This window comes from Lasioglossum baleicum, chromosome 11, assembly GCF_051020765.1.
Source record: "Lasioglossum baleicum chromosome 11, iyLasBale1, whole genome shotgun sequence".
NCBI classification, from domain to species: domain Eukaryota; kingdom Metazoa; phylum Arthropoda; class Insecta; order Hymenoptera; family Halictidae; genus Lasioglossum; species Lasioglossum baleicum.
The window spans coordinates 6,612,934-6,629,415 of NC_134939.1; the positions used below are offsets into that span (position 1 = coordinate 6,612,934).

The 16,482-nt window shown below is 35.5% G+C and overlaps 1 protein-coding gene across 2 annotated transcripts in view; it reads left to right on the plus strand.

Annotated features, from left to right (window-relative positions):
- LOC143213558 (uncharacterized) overlaps positions 1–15,100 on the plus strand; it is a 126,864-nt gene extending 111,764 nt beyond the window's left edge. Inside the window, exons 6-8 of one of the 2 annotated variants that reach the window (XM_076433525.1) lie at positions 1,460–1,655; positions 2,351–2,466; positions 3,963–15,100. In XM_076433525.1, coding sequence (XP_076289640.1) covers positions 1,460–1,655; positions 2,351–2,466; positions 3,963–4,088 — 438 coding nt within the window. In that variant the 3' untranslated portion in view covers positions 4,089–15,100. The remainder of the gene's footprint in view (positions 1–1,459; positions 1,656–2,350; positions 2,467–3,962) is intronic. The other variant, XM_076433526.1, reaches the window with a different exon arrangement.
- The last annotated feature ends 1,382 nt before the right edge of the window (positions 15,101–16,482 follow it).

Sequence of the window (16,482 nt, forward strand, 5' to 3'; positions counted from 1 at the left end):
TAATAATGTTGTAACATTGGGTTGGGAAGAAAGTTTCTTCGTATCCTCCCGATAGATGGTCTTGCCATGTCATAACTGTGTTAATGTTAATTGGATCTGGCATTGCTCGAGTGTATCTAAAAGGTGATATATCATAGAGTAATTACAAACAAGAAATTGCTATATTTGTTTATTTAGTCAAAAGTTATTACGTTTTGAAAATGAGTGAAAACAAAGAAGAAATTCGATACATTTTGAAATTTTATTACACAAAAGGAAAGAATGCGACTCAAGCTGCTAAAACATTTTGTGATGTTTATGGACGTGGTAGAGTATCAGTACGTGTGGCACAAAGTTGGTTCAAGCGTTTTAAATCTCGAAATTTTGATGTCGAAGATACACTTCGTTCTGGTCGACCAGTCACTGAAAAAGTCGATGAAATCATGTAAACAGTTGAACGAGACCGGCACATTAGCAGTCTCGATATCGGTAAGGAACTAAACATCGACCTCAAAACAGTTCTAAACCATTTAGAGAAGGCTGGATACAAAAAACAGCTCGATATTTGGGTGCCTCATGAGTTCACATTGAAAAACTTAATGAATCGACATCTTTGGCGACCCGTCAAAAATTAAGGTAGCTTGGCTGGGAAGTTTTAATGCGTCCACCGTATAGTCCTGATATTGCACCATTAGACTATCATGTGTAGTTGACTTCAAAAGAGGCCTGTGAAAATCACGTGTCGTAGTTTTTCGACCAGAAATCATAGAAGTTCTACAGTGACGGGATTATGGTTTTACCTCAAAAATGGCAAAAAGGTGGTCGATCAAAACGGCACATACTTGATTTAATAAACTTCATTTAAAATATGGAAAAAGCTTGATTCATTTCTGCATTAAAATACGAAAAAACTTGGTCCCCAACCCAATATTTTAATGAATACCACACAATGAACAGTAAGTATAAATAAATTTGTATATCCATAAAAGTGCAGAAGTATAGCTGAAATTCATAAAATAACATAAAATGTAATGTAGAATGCATGTTGTACACATATGTGGAACCATATTTTTAAATATTATAGAAATGAAAAAATATACTATCTTCTTGTCCAGAAGTGTGCCCTTCATACTAAATATTCATAAACTTGTGCTTTAGATACTCCAACTCCAACCAATACTCAATATTTCTCTGAAGCGATCCTTTAAGATTAACTTGTTCAACATCTTTTATCTCGGACGTCTTCTTAGCGGGAAGTTCTTTAGAAGCTTCACTTCTAAATGTTCTTTGCAAGTAAAGTTTCCGAAAGGTCCTTTTAGTTCAAGCTATACCCCGAATTCAATCCTTTCATCTTCCCCGATCTGTCCAATGGCACTTCCTCTGCTGCCATTGGGCAGATCAACCAGCCATTCCTCTTCGACACAGGAACAAGTACACCAGAAACAGCTATGCAACGTGTGCGGCACTTTTACTTTTCCAGGACGTCATCATGTTAGAGGCTCAATACTGGACACTGATCGACATACCGAAGCAGGAGAAACAGGAAACGGTGCCAGCGTTTGTCCTCCGCGCGTGCTCTATCATGGAGAAGACTCTCAAAAGCGGCGAGGGTGTGAAAACCAATGCTCGCTTGGCCGATGGCTCGGAGAACAAACAACTGGTCGAGAGACTCGAAAGTGAGCAGAAATTCTACAAATTCCTTTAACCATTCCAGTGGTCCATAAGAACGGAAACTGGAATAACTCAATGATATCTAATACACGTGTCTGAGAAGTTTCTTTACGGTTTTTCATTTATAAAACTAGACTGCGGATCTTTATGCAAAATTAAAATTTCTTACTTGAATTGCAACAAAAACTGGAGTGAACTAGAAATTTATTTTCTTCCCTATTACGTTTAGTAGGTTGAGAATAATATGATAATACGTTCGAATTTTTCTAAATATCATATTTTTGCTATTATAAATTACACTCACTCATTTTTGTGATAAATGCATAAAATCCGCAGTTTATTTATAACTGAGAAAATTCAAGTGATCGAAAATTATATAAATTTTGATAATCAGTTCCGAATTGTTTACGAAACTGAAAATATTTTCGAATTCCATAAATATTTTCTCTGCTTTGTATTTAATCTATTAATGTTTATCAAAAATCCATAAAATCCGCAGTCTCATGAAAACTATGACGGCTGAAGGACTAAATTAAGTAAATTAACAACGGGTGAGAATTAAGTAACAAATATCAGTCTTCCTGAACCGTTCGATTTTGAAGAGAGAAAATAAGTTTTGTCGACGAATGATAATTTATTAAGATAAATTCACTTCTGGCGTAAAGATTAATGTATGCGCATTTATGTGAACACGAAACAGGTATGACAACGGTGCAAATCGAGTCGGAGAACACGCAGCTGACTAACGACCTCTATAGGCTGCTAAAGAGATACACGGGCCTCAGAACTCTGATGCGAGAGCTAGAGGTACTTACGGTATTTATCCTTTCATTCGCAACAGTCCTCAAGACTCGATAAACCGATAAACAAGCTGCCGAAGGCTTCTTACGCCTAGAAGAACCTGGCGGGTCACTTCAGCATGCTTCTCACGATTTTATTGCCACACGCTTATTCAATAAGCTTGCTCTTGTTTCCGCTTTCTCCAATGTTGTGTCTGACTTTTACTACAAAAGACTACTCGATGAAATATAGAGTGACGAAACTCGTTATTACTTCTGCGATCAGAGAACTTATCGAGATGTCTTCCCACTCTATTGAGTCTACAGAGTGCCACTTGCGGTAGCCAGATAAAAAAATGTTGGGGACAGAAAGAAATTCAAGAAAAGAAATTTGTTCATGAAAAATAAAGGTTACCTCCAATTTTTTAAATGGCACTACATACTTTTTAGTACATAATATTATTGCTTATGTCGAGACGAGTTCAACGATCTAGTATACTATGACAAGGCAGGCTCGAGTTGTTGATATTTCTCTCTTCTGAAAGATTAATATCTTGACCAATATAAACATTAAGTCTCGTAAAGGATAATTGTGTAGCCTGAAGGTAGAAGCATTTTCCCGCATTATCTTGCTGCTGGACAAAACGCAAATTGCATTATTGAATAACAATATTTGCACTTTCTCGATCGTCGCGGACCGAAGCGTTATGAATAATTAAATTATCAACCTTTATATATTTTTTATGAAGTCCATGGGATACTCTAATTTGAATGCAAATGATGTATTATCGGATATTGTAGCTTGATTGATCAGGTTACTGCGATTACATATTTAATTTTGTCAACAGTAAAATTTTACCGAAAATCTCATTACAGAAACACGGAATTGCAAAATTAACTGTACTCTCAAGGATAATATATTCATATTTACAACGTTTGTTGATGAATTTTTTACATTTACTGCTGTTAGGTACAATTACGTGTAGCGCTATATTTGTACTTTCATTTCATGAAAGTACAATTTGAATTTCATCTGTCCAATTTGAATTAGTAAACGGATTAATTTCCACAAAACGTCCAAACTGGTACTCTCGGTACAATTATGTATTATTTTTCTGTTGAAATGTGCAGATGTACCCAACATGGAACACTTATTTTGTTGTGTACAACTTACTAAAATTATTCAGAAAAGAAATCAATTTTTATGTAACTCCCTGCTCTTGTAATTGATGCAGACAATCTTTATTTCGCATAAACATCCGCAGTACAATTATCACCATTATAATTGCAAGTGATTATGCATTAACGCGATTGGAGTAGACTGAAACATTTACATTCACCCAATAGATTAACTTTCATCTATTTTTGACAAGCTTTGAAAATCAAGTGTTCCATGCTAGCTGCAGTTACCCTAATCAAAACGATCCCGTTCGGGAACAGTCTAACTGTTCCAGTGGAGGATGGAACGCGAATTGAACGTCGGGTTCATTAGCATTTCCCGGTAATTAATGCACATTTATGTTTGCCCCGCAGGAGGAGTACTATAGTTCAAAAGTGTATCCAATCTTCCCACGTTACTCCATGTTAAAGGACATGATAAAGGACGTCATGCGCAACTCAGACTACATGGAGGTGTGCCACGAGGTAGACCAACCATAGCAATCGGACCCCCTCCGCCGTTCGCCACGCATGACCATATAAAATTTTGCCTCGCAAATGTGATCATTGTGTCCGTCGGTGAAGGGGGTGAAGCGAACTATAGGAGCCTGGTCAGGACGTTTTTGCCGCAGATACGAACGTCTTTCCCTGCGGGTATCCAAATACCATAAATAAAATACCATAGGCTGATTAGCACTTTCACTACCAACTGTCACCCAACTGCGGATCGCGCAGAGTTTGGTCCAGACCTAAGCGTCGATCTACGCGACAAGATAATAAGAATCCCTCGTCTCTTCTTTTTCATATTGTCATTTTCAATCGTGGTAATATTATATAACAACCGGATGGCAGTCAAACGTTCAATCGACTCGATATTAATTTCTACAAAACGATTTATCTCTCATCCTTCGACACGTTAATCGCGAAGTTTGTCCCTCTTCCCAGTTCACTGTATTTGCTTACCTAATTTCTGTTTAACCTTCGCACTCCAACGAGTTCTACGCCAATGCCAGAATCATTTCTGACTCACACCGATGTTTCACTTGTACAATTTCGTCATATTTCGAATGAGGGTGCCTGCTAGTCACGAATGACACCGGCATAGCATAGTTAATCTGTTTCGATAAAATGTTTCAAGACAGTGCAAACGCATTTTTTAATGTCGTATGAATTATGTATTATTTTGTAAATCCAATACCATCCGTCCCCAGGGACTGATATAGCGTATAACGTGTGAATTGTGTTTGTACTGCAGATTTTATGCAACTATAGTGATCCGCTAGAAATGTCCAAACGGGCGGTAAGATGGCGGTGAAGATCTACAATATTTGCATGAAGTCCGGTTGCATCGTAACTCGAGAAAGAGAGAACGTATGATTATAACCGGGACATTTGTACTTAAGAAACACTAATTCTAATTACTTATTGTTTAAAACTAAGGAAGGCGAGGAGATTTTCTAGGACTCCTTCTTGCGTCGGAGCGAAACCAATAATATTTAGAACTGATAGATAGTTGTGAGATGAATCGCTGAGGCTCTGTTACTTGGTGATTCTAATGCTCTCGGGTTTTTTGAGAATACTATGATAGTGCGGTATAGTTCTATTAGTTATAAGTAGACGGCGGATCTTTATGCAAAATAAAAATTGTCTGCATCGGTTGCAAGAGATAGAAACCAAATAGAATGTTATTTCTTCTTTAATGATTTTAATCCAGGAGAAATCATATATTAACATCTTCAATCTTTTAAATTGTTCACCTATTTTCAATTTCATCTACTCAATTTTACTATAAATGCATAAAGATCCGCTGTCTAGTTCTAAGTTTGTAATTATTTTGACTATTATGGTCCGATTAATTAGGTTTGTTTGTTATGAATTTGTGGTCTATATATTATTTCGTGTGTTATAGTGTGTGATAGTAGCGAGTTTTTAGTGTGTTGATTGTAATATTGGAATCAGACCATAATAGCCAAAATGTCTATATAGATCACAGTATATATTATACTGTACATATATTTTGGTCATAATGATGAAGATAATTATATTACACTACGATGGTAATAATTATTGTCTTGAAGAGCGCTGATGTCTCAAAGTATGTCAGTGGTTTCTTATTGTTCCTTGCAGCTGTGTGGCCTGGTTGTTAAAAAGATATTGCTCTGATTCATATTCCTCTTTGTAATTCAAACCATTCGTTACCTACATTACAATTCTTCATTCGAATTTCAATTTTACATATCAAAAGGGTTTCCCAATACTTCTTCGCTTAATTCTTTAATTGATAATTAGTATTTTTTAGATAAAAACTAACGTAAACAGATTTAGAAAATTGGTTGGGAAAATATTGTCAATCTCTGTAGAGGTTTGTAAACATCTCCCCACCTTATCGTGCTAGGGGTTAGAATGCTGTAACGTAAACTTACTTGTTGCAACCTATGAGAAAAAGAGGAATCGTTTTTTTACCAAAGGATTTCGTACACAGGAGAAATTGATACGAAGAAGAATTTTTCAGGGCTGCTCTTTACTTTATCGGACTCAAAATTTGTGCCTTTCTCCTACGAATTATGATGTATTTGATATGCAATCCAGTAGATTTGTACCCGGCGCGGAAGCAGAACGAAGTTTCGAACCTCCAGGATTGATAGTTGAGAAGCTATGGTCGCTTAAAGTTGAGCATATTTCCAGTTTCTTGACAAGTAAGGGCGCCGCCATATTGATTTGTAGTGACGGTCGCACGCCGCTTACCGAATTAATTATGATTAGGTCGAGGGGGGGGGGCAAGGTAAGCTGCTCGCGGTCGTCACTACAAACCAATATGGCGGCGGCCTTACCTGTCAAAAATGCTCAACTTTAAGCGACCATAGCTCCTCAACTATTGATCCTAGAGAATCAAAACTTCGATCTGCATCCGCGCCGGGTACAAATCTACTGGATTACATACCAAATACATCATAATTCGTAGGAGAAAGGTACTAATTTGGTCTCCGGTAAAGTAAAGTTTACCCTTTTTCAACAAAAATAAGATTATTTCCACTCTTGTCCCTGAAATTGCACTCAACTCTTAACGGCCAGACCCTAAGTGCACAATTGAAGTCTTCTAGTCTGTAAAATCGACGTAGAACACCAAGTAACAGAATCGAGCGCCAAGATAGAAAGGAGAACCGATCGATCACCTTAGTTTCTGATCTCGATCAGAATAGCCGCTTGCACGACGAAACACAAAACACAAATTTGTACCAGCGCGGATCGCGCGGTATTCTTATAGCAGCTAACGTTGTTCGTAAACGAAGGATAACAGCCGAGTATATTAGATTCGTACTTCTAATGTGTGCATTCGTATAAAAATATGTGTGTGCGCTTGTGTGAATATGAAAATCATTACGAGAACATTGTACCTTTCGTTTGAAGATGTGCCCTGCCGTAACAAAGATGACGCTCCGACTGACTGGCAAACTTCTCCTTTTACATTTCTTATTCTTTCATAAAGAACTCGGTTAATCGGCAGAATACAAAAGTTAGCAATCTTTCATGTAACTCAGATTTATACGATTGGTTGCCTTATGTATAGTGCGAAGATTAACTTATTCGTTTACTCCTTTTTTAATTGTTTGATATTACATGTAACAAAAATCTGTTTAAAAAAGTTGTATATATGTATTTCATGTGACAGTAAATTTATTTAAAAACTGCTAGACTGTACACTTACTGCCGCAGAAAATACATGCACACAATCTATTTAAACAATTTTCTAGTGTAGTAAATAGTATAACGTTTGTAACAAAAAGATGTTTAATGCCACACGTAAAAAAATAGTAATAATAACGTGCCCTTGTTACGGCGGGCTAGATCTTCCGCGTGACTAGAAAAAACGATATTCTTCTTCGTGTTATTCGTCGCCATTTGTATTGTCGGCTAGTGAACTATTACACACGTCTCGCAAAAACTACATCTTTTATACGACCGAACAGATTTTGCTTCGATTACGCTGCAGAATACTAAATTTATCGTTAAGGCTGTCGTAATTTAAAGATATCGTTGATTATTAATATGTACGCGGTAACCCAAAAATATGAGACCACCCGGAACATAATAATACTTCCGCAAATACAAGTCGAGAAGCATTTTACCGATTTATAAGTTCGATCAAAATATAATATATCTCGGAATAATACTTGTAAACTGGTAAAGGATTTTTCCATTTGTATTTGTGTTAGGATGCATATTTCGAGTAGCCTTGTAGTTTTGGGACACGTTGTGTATGTCTTTGTGTGTATGTATATGTGTGCGTATAACTTATATGATATAAGAGCAAGTCAGTGTTATTGTGCATAAGTTTTCGAATTGAGAGAATTTACTTTCAATCACCGTGTTATACAGTTGTGACATAAGAACACTATAGGTTTTAGGGAGGACACCCCTATTATAGATACAGGTCTGGTGTTAATTGTTTATTCCTTAACACATATCCGATTGCATGACTAAAATTAGTAATTTGAACTCCGACTACCAATGATCAAATGACTAATGTTAGTCGTTTATGTCTTGTATTCAAAGAATTCATGAACATGAACGTAAACTGTAATCATAATTTATTAGAACATTTAAGAAAGACCAGAAAGATGACTGGGAAATGTGCCGGTTGGATATGTGTTAATAAGTGGACATGTTGGATACATGTGAAAGTATTATTGAAAAATCTTAAATGATTTTCAAACTAATCGTGTCCCTGTCAACCTCAAGTAGACTGTCAACCAGCCTCACGATATGATGGGGATAGGGACGTGCTTATGAAAAGGTTATAGTATATTTTTCAATGTTTGATCACTTTTTTTACCTTTTCATATAACAATATTACCAAGTTGCAATTTAATTTTAAAAAATGTCCAAGTCTCTTAATATTTCAGAACATATTACTTCAACTAAATCTCGTTTGTTCGAAGTTCCTTTAAAAACAAGTATATGAATTAGTATGTTATAATAGAGGGTGAATCCTCTGACGAGATCGCTTCAGTTATTTTCGTTATTAGTGGATCGATCACAATTTTTCTTGTCAAAGATGTATACAATTTCAAAGATACATTGTACATTATTACATTCCTTGCATCTTTGTAAAGAAGACATATGTAGAAGACATCAATCGTCATGAACTAGGGGTGGGTGTCATCATTGTTAAAACTCATTAACTTCCTTTAACATCGTATCATTCATGAGAAAAGAAATTTTAATCGCTTCGATAATAACAAAAATAGTTCAGACGATCACGTTAAATGATCCACCCTATATATGTGTACATATGTACATACAAGGTGTCGCATTTGAAGTTCCACGCGCAATTATTTCCCGAACAAATAACTTAGTTGTAAAATATTTCAAATGAAACTTACTCTGTTTCGGGGGGACATCTTATGGTGTCATCAAATGACTTTGAATGACCTTGATAGATGAAAGCTAACTACCTAAATAAAAGCATGCACTATTAAAAAATAACAGAGGTCACTTTCAAATCTCGGATGCACGACCACCATAAGATGCTTCCCCGAAACAGAGTAAGTTTTATTCTAAATATTTTTTACAACGAGTATTTGGGAAATAATCGCGTGCGAAACTTCAAATGTGACACCCTGTATACAGAGTTGCCATTTGTTAAACTTGTACACGCGTTGAGATATACTCCGAACTTATTGTTAGTGTGTGAATGTGTACTTGACGTTTCTATCTGTATGTTGTGTCTATATAATTGTCTATATAATTAAATATAATTTTGTAGAGTGGGCGGTAGTTGCACTGTCCAATTATCTCGAGTGCCATTCAGGAGGCAGTGTCCTCGGCAGTGTGACTACCGCTTACCACGAACGCGCGTCTATGGGGGTGAAGATCGTCACGGACAAATCCAACATGGAAGAACCATGGAAAACCAGATGCAGGTGAGTCTATGGAAATATAATTGCAAAAAGCTCTTCTTGGGAAAGGTCGTCGGATGAGATGAGCCAGGTGAGATAAAACATCTGGCACTCTATGTATTGTCCGTCGTGAGGCATTTGCCAGTTTATTGTTAGTGTCAGAGGTTAATCAGCTGCACGTAGTCGCCCAATTGTTCGATCGTAAGAATCCTAAACACTCTAAGTGCCGAATGTCAACCGCAAAACTTCGCGCAAGGCCAACGTGATTTAACACGTTGAATGCCGCGATGATCGACACTATTGAATTGTTTAAAAATGATCGTCATCAAATTATACCACCGAATATTCATATATCAATGCTGAAATTAACCGGATTATAATGTTGTTAATAACGATGATTGCTTTTACGAACCAAACAGGTGAAACTTAAATAGTGAAACCAAAACAATAAATGTGGAAATTTATTTAAAAGCCTCTAAAAAATTGGTTCGTTCGAATATATAAAATTCGGGTCGCTCGTATATGACGGACTTGGCACTTACTGTGTTAGAAGCACTACTAAAATTAGGATAATCTTGAGCACTGCAACCTGTAGAGATTCTGACCCTTAACACGTTACTTGGAAGTAACAGACATATCGTCATTGTCATATTTGCATGCATACAGCGAGTGTAAAGACACAATCACATACATTTACTGACACATATCCATGTATACGTACGTGAATGCTTGTAGTATGAAGTTTGAAGGTGTGGTATATCTTGCACTTTTGTACAATGAAAAATGGCTACTTCCAGTAATAGGTTTTTATCTTGAGTATCCATAACTTTTGCTCCTAACACATTTTTGTTATTGTTTATTTATTTCATTGGCCGAAAGGTTCCTTATTGTAAACATACAATTAAAGAATTATTCATGTTTATTCGTAGGTAAATATACTATGAATGCATCGACACTAATGCACTGTTCCTAGAAGCGGAAATTATTTATATTAATTGTATTAGTAGCGTACGTACATATACAAACAGATTATACTACATTCTCTGTTGCGATATGCTATTAAAACGCGTTGTCTCTTCTAAAATTAAAATAATCGTCGCATGTACCTACAACTGAACAACCATATCGAATAGTTTTCATTTACCTTGGGGAAATCTCACGAGACTAACACAACTGAATAATATGTTGCATTACTATAGTTTCAACATGACATAATTACACTAGTAAACAAATTTTATATAATAAAATTTGTCAACCATTCGTATAAAAGAAATAATATATATCACCATTTTTGAAACGTGACAAACGTAAAAATGAATTCGATTTATTAACCATCGTCAGTCGATAAAATATTTGTATGTGAATAAAAGCGTCTCAATGTGACTAAACGTTGAACATTAAACTTGATCTACATATTCGATATGGGCAGAAAATTGTATAACGTCACGTCATCGCATATCGTAATTTTGTAAAATGTTGAAATGATTCAAACAATATCACACTTACGTTACGACAAGAATTTCTGCTTCATAGGATACGCCAACGCGGATTCTACACGAGATGAATAACCCAATGATCGCGTGATTTCGGGAATCGAATATTTTCTCGCGAGAATATTTATTTTGTTACACGCTATTGTGATATCGGCTTTCGTTTCGAACAAGACACACAAACAGCCTTTAAGAGTCTATTCCGCGTTTTACCGTTAGGACGTAATCGTAATTATAAAGGAGGAGAGTGTAAATAATAAGTACATGAAATAATCCGCGTAAATAATAGGTAAGATAAAATGGCTGACAGCTCGAAATCAAAATGCAATATGTAACGCGTGACACACATTGAGACCACACGAGGGCTCACTGTCTATCTCTGGTCCCCTTTCAATGTGTGACAAGGCATAGTGACCCATACACATACGCACCCACACTGATCCTTTGTATGTAATATCATTGTTAGACTACAATCAAAACAGCAAATCGACCCTACGATCCCGGTGCCTGGGTCAATTTTGATTCAAGAATCCAACATACTCTGACACTCGTAATAGAGGATTATCAAAATTATGATTAAACCAAAAATTATTTGAAATTTGTCTGGTTTCTATTTTTAACATAAAATCTACTTCACGATATTAATTGTGGAATACTTTTTTTGCCATCTTGAAACGAAACAATTTAATAAATTTGTAATTTCGCGGAGAGGTAACATCGATTGTTAACACAATAATGAGTAGGTAGGCAAAACGCGAAATAGAAAAAATATTTAAAGAATTTCGAAGTATTGTTATATTATTTCCATCTGATTACAATTATTAAGAAAATTAGTATCGTTTGCAGAAATATACATATAGAACTCATGTATACAAATGTATACACTTGATATAGTAAAAATATTAAAATTGATACAAAATGGTATACATATTGGAAATGTATACACGTCGATAAGAACATAATCACTATATGTATGTACTAACATAAGAGACTAATGTCTTCGATGCAAACATCTGTTTGTACAATTCGATCTATCGAGCTTCATGTAATATGGAAATCAATTACCACAGAGAAATTTGTAGGTGTATTTTGTAGACAGAGGGGGTACAATTTAATCGAATAAAGTACAAGCAACGTGAGAATAAATATAGTCACACCCAGGCACCGTCAATTATGTGATCACGGGTAGAATAGCGATACTACAATACAATTTCGTAGACATGCCAACATATACCCACATAAATGCTGGGTACAGGCATACATAGAAACCGGAGACGAGGAAAACACTGTCGCAAAGCATATGCGATGACTAAATCGAGAAAGTAATAATTCTTACCGATATACAAAATCGTCATTTTGACATATTTGAAAATTAACATTTTACTAAAAAAGACATATTTTTTTACACATACTTTGTCTTAGTTGCAAAGTAATATATTTATAGTCTGCATTTCGAAACGAAAGATTTATTGCTAGCTAATTTGCCAATCGACGTTATTATCAAAATTTTTAAATCATTGTTTTGGAATGAAATTTTCGAATTAAGAAACAGATTGACTCTTTCTGATGACAGTAAACAATTAATGAGTACTGATTGACTAACAGCTTTGCTGAAAAAATCACTATGCAAACTTTGCATCAGTAAAGTCTTGATCTAATTGTAAGCCGGATCCTCGGGTCCGTGGTCCGACATAGATCGTGTAGAAAATTGAATTTCGTCAATGAATCCACTAAATAAAGTCCAAATGAGACGAAGAAATTTGCTTAATTGGCTGACTGAGAGAATCGAAGTAACAGATTAAAAATAAAGAAGGTTTGTTCTTTCGAAATGCGGATTATAGTAATGAAAAAGTAAATCGAACTTATACGACCACTATTTCCGATGGTCTGAAAACATATAAAATTCGTAACTATCGTATATTAGACAAATTTCTTTCGAAAATTAAAAGAATTCGAAGATTTTGCTCCGAAGATCGAAATTTTTCAGCAAAATCCCTTCGAAACGTGTCGACGTTCATTGGAACTGGAAATTCTGCAACGCGAAGCAAACGAATTGTTGAAAATATTTTTGTCTGCATCCAGCAAGTCTACACTGAAACAATTACTTGTACTGACTGTTTAGGATAGTGCTTTCGACGTGGATCTTGTCTAGATGTTAGTTCGTGACGTATCACATTTGAAACAACCACGACACAATGAACGACACTACAATTCAAACAAAGTGCACTTTATTCTCTACCAACACTCTCTGATTTTGTTATTCGGTATAAAAAAGATATTTTTGGCTGTCATTTTATTGCGAATAAAAATGAATGTACTGATACACAATGCACCATTTTCGTAAGGGGATATCTTGAACCTCGATGGAAATAAGTATTCCATATAGCAAACAAAATAGTGGATTATTTACAGATACATTCGATATATGAAAAAAAAATCAGAAATAATCAAACTTTCGCGAGCGAATCAAAAACTGCGCTAATCAACATCCGAAGATCAAAATTGTGCGAAATGCAGGATCAAATTTCTGTCCAAAAAAAATATATTAATTCCCTGATATCGATTTATCATATTATATTTATATCATTAATGGATTGCGGATATTTCTGCAGTTATAATATCGAAAAAGGACATTCATGTAGGGACAAAGTATTGATATACAGGGTGTCCTAAAAATGTCAGGGAACCTTGAAAGTGGTTCCTTAGATCAGTTGAAGTAAATTTTTCCTTAGTGAAAATTTCCGCTTCGACTTTGTTAATAATTCCCAAACAAAGCCGCGAAGAATATTTCCGCAAAGGAAAAAGTCCTCAGGAGCCACTTCAAGAATCTCCGCCATTGTTGGGACACCCTGTATCCAAACATACATATTTTACCGAATTTAATACAAAGTCAAAATCACAGTTTTGTTCCAAACTGGAATTTTGGCGACTTTTTATAAAAATGCTGTCCCTTAAAATTTGTCATATCTATTATCAAACATCCTACACAACATTATACATTTTTCAATTTTCAATTTTATTTTGCAGACAAGAAAGTGTTATAAATGCAGAATCATCCGCAGTTCAATTATTAACAAGACCAAAATCAACATAACGATTGCTAAAATCTATACAAATTATAATTAAGTTGTTTTCTATAAGTCGACTGATCAAGCTCTATTTACACTAAACCGAGTTCACACAATTCGTTACAGATTGGCGGAAACGCGTGATAGAAGGGACTTCCGGCCCTAGATCCGTTTCTATATGAGGTGCAGCGCAATGTGCATGAGAGATGCACGTAAAATTAGGCTAACGCCAGACAGTATTGATTTGAATGTTTAAGGTGATTTATTTAGTTATGTGATATACATTTTACGATTAAGGAGCTCCTAATACATTGTTTGAAAACAACAAATGTTCTCTAATAATTTCTATATGTAATAATAGGGACTGTTCTTTCCAAGAAAATTGTTAAAATTCTCTTAAATATGACCTGCATTCTCTAAACTTCTTTTAAATTGCATTTTAATTGCGCCTACTGATTTTTCTCATAAATGCGTACAATCCGGAGTCCACTTACCATAGTAGGATTAAAGTTGGATATTTTTGGCTCTGATCTTTCTGCGTCCGATGATATTTCCTACGGTGATGACATTTTTAATTTGTTCCAATTCGAGGCAACTGACGCGAATGATTTCATGCACATCGCTTTCGCACAACGCATTGCAATTTACATAGAAACACACCCAAGAACGGCAATCCTTTCCACATTGTTTCCAGTCGTCGAGAACGATTTGTGTGCGAACTCGGTGCACAAGAAAGATATTTACAATCACAGTTGATATTTTTTAATACAAACAGTACATACTTAGACCAATTATCGTATTATCGTAAGGCAAAGCTAAGGTATATAACATAAAGAAAAACGTACATGTAGCGAATGAGTAAAGCTATACTCATATGCAATGTCTTTGAATTGATGAATATAATATCAAGCGTGCTCGCCTTTTCCACGAAATTAGGAGAGTGCCGAAATAGATTTTGAGAGTTTTTGCATTGTGTGCCCGGCGCGAGATTACAGCGTTCTACAGAGTGCATATATGTATATGTATACATATAATACATAAGTGTTTACATAAGATTTTTATAATAATAGAGTGTTGTACAGAATGTTAGGTACACGGTCTCGTTTCAATGGGTGGATCGTCGTTTGCGTTTCAAGCTTTTATTATTAAAAGAAACAATTAAATATGCGTTGATGTTAGAGAGATTTTCCAAAAAAATTGCTACAATATACTCTCGCAACAAACAAATTCAAGATTAAATTTATGAATTATGAACCACTTTAATTAAAAGAGCAGTGTGAAATGATAGCGATACGATCGCTTCACTGAGACAGAGATTAACTAGCTTCTAAGAACTAACATAATTATGATAAACATATACAGGTGTCCGATACGAGAGATCTATTTAATGTGTTTAAATGGCGTGAGTATATGCTAGGCGTAATAGTCGTGATAATTGTTGTATTAAAATGCGTACTGTAAATGGTGCTTTGGTTTCTATAAAATTACATTTCTAGTAGTGCCATCTGACGATAGCTTATTTCTGTTGCTATTCATTTTAAACTTCATTTGAAACACAGTTTACAGATGAGATAAAACACCAATGTTTCAATTTCGTTGATACTTCAGGTATATAATTAAAATCTTACTACTTATTTGCAGTGTCAGAAGTCTTTACCAAAATTGTTTATGTGGGAAAGTTACAAAAGGCTGTTTAATCAAAAGAGTCTGCTGAAATCATTATTCAAAAATTCTATCACGAAAAGGCTATACACATTTTCATTTCTCATAGAGAAATACTTTTCCATGTATGCCGTTTATGTCGAAACACACCGGGTGGTAAAAATAATACGCAGAGCGCGAGTATGTTCGCGTATTGAACTAGATATAGCGACGGTCTCGTAGCGTAAACAGATGTGTACGGGACGAGTCGAAAAATGTCAATTTGCTCGAAGATGCGTTTTTATAAATATCGGCCGAATTATCGAACATTTGTACACTAATCGACGACGAGAAACTTTTGCCCCGACTAAAAAAGAAAAAAGAAACCAGCAGAGTGTCGTTCATTCGCACGGAGATCAATTAAGAAATCAAAGGACCATTAACCGCTGATTCTCTAATTAAGTGTACAATAACTACGTTGCTCGGCCGCTATTCAGAAACACACGGCTCCCCGTGAGAGCCAAGGTTTCGAGATTCCATTAATCTCTCCGTAAGAGCGCACTCGCGACGCCATTAATGAAAATGTCGACCAATCTATGTGTCCAGAGCCACCGATCGTACGCTTTGTGGCACAATGTCTAAAGGATTTTCTTCTATAAATCAGCTTTAGAACGTTAAGCTTTGGGCATGTACCGGTAAGTTACATAGATGTAAATTTCTACAAGAAGAAAATATATACATATATTTTGACAGAAGCTTCTCGAGGAAGTTTCGCGGTATGTCAGGTGTCCCAGTA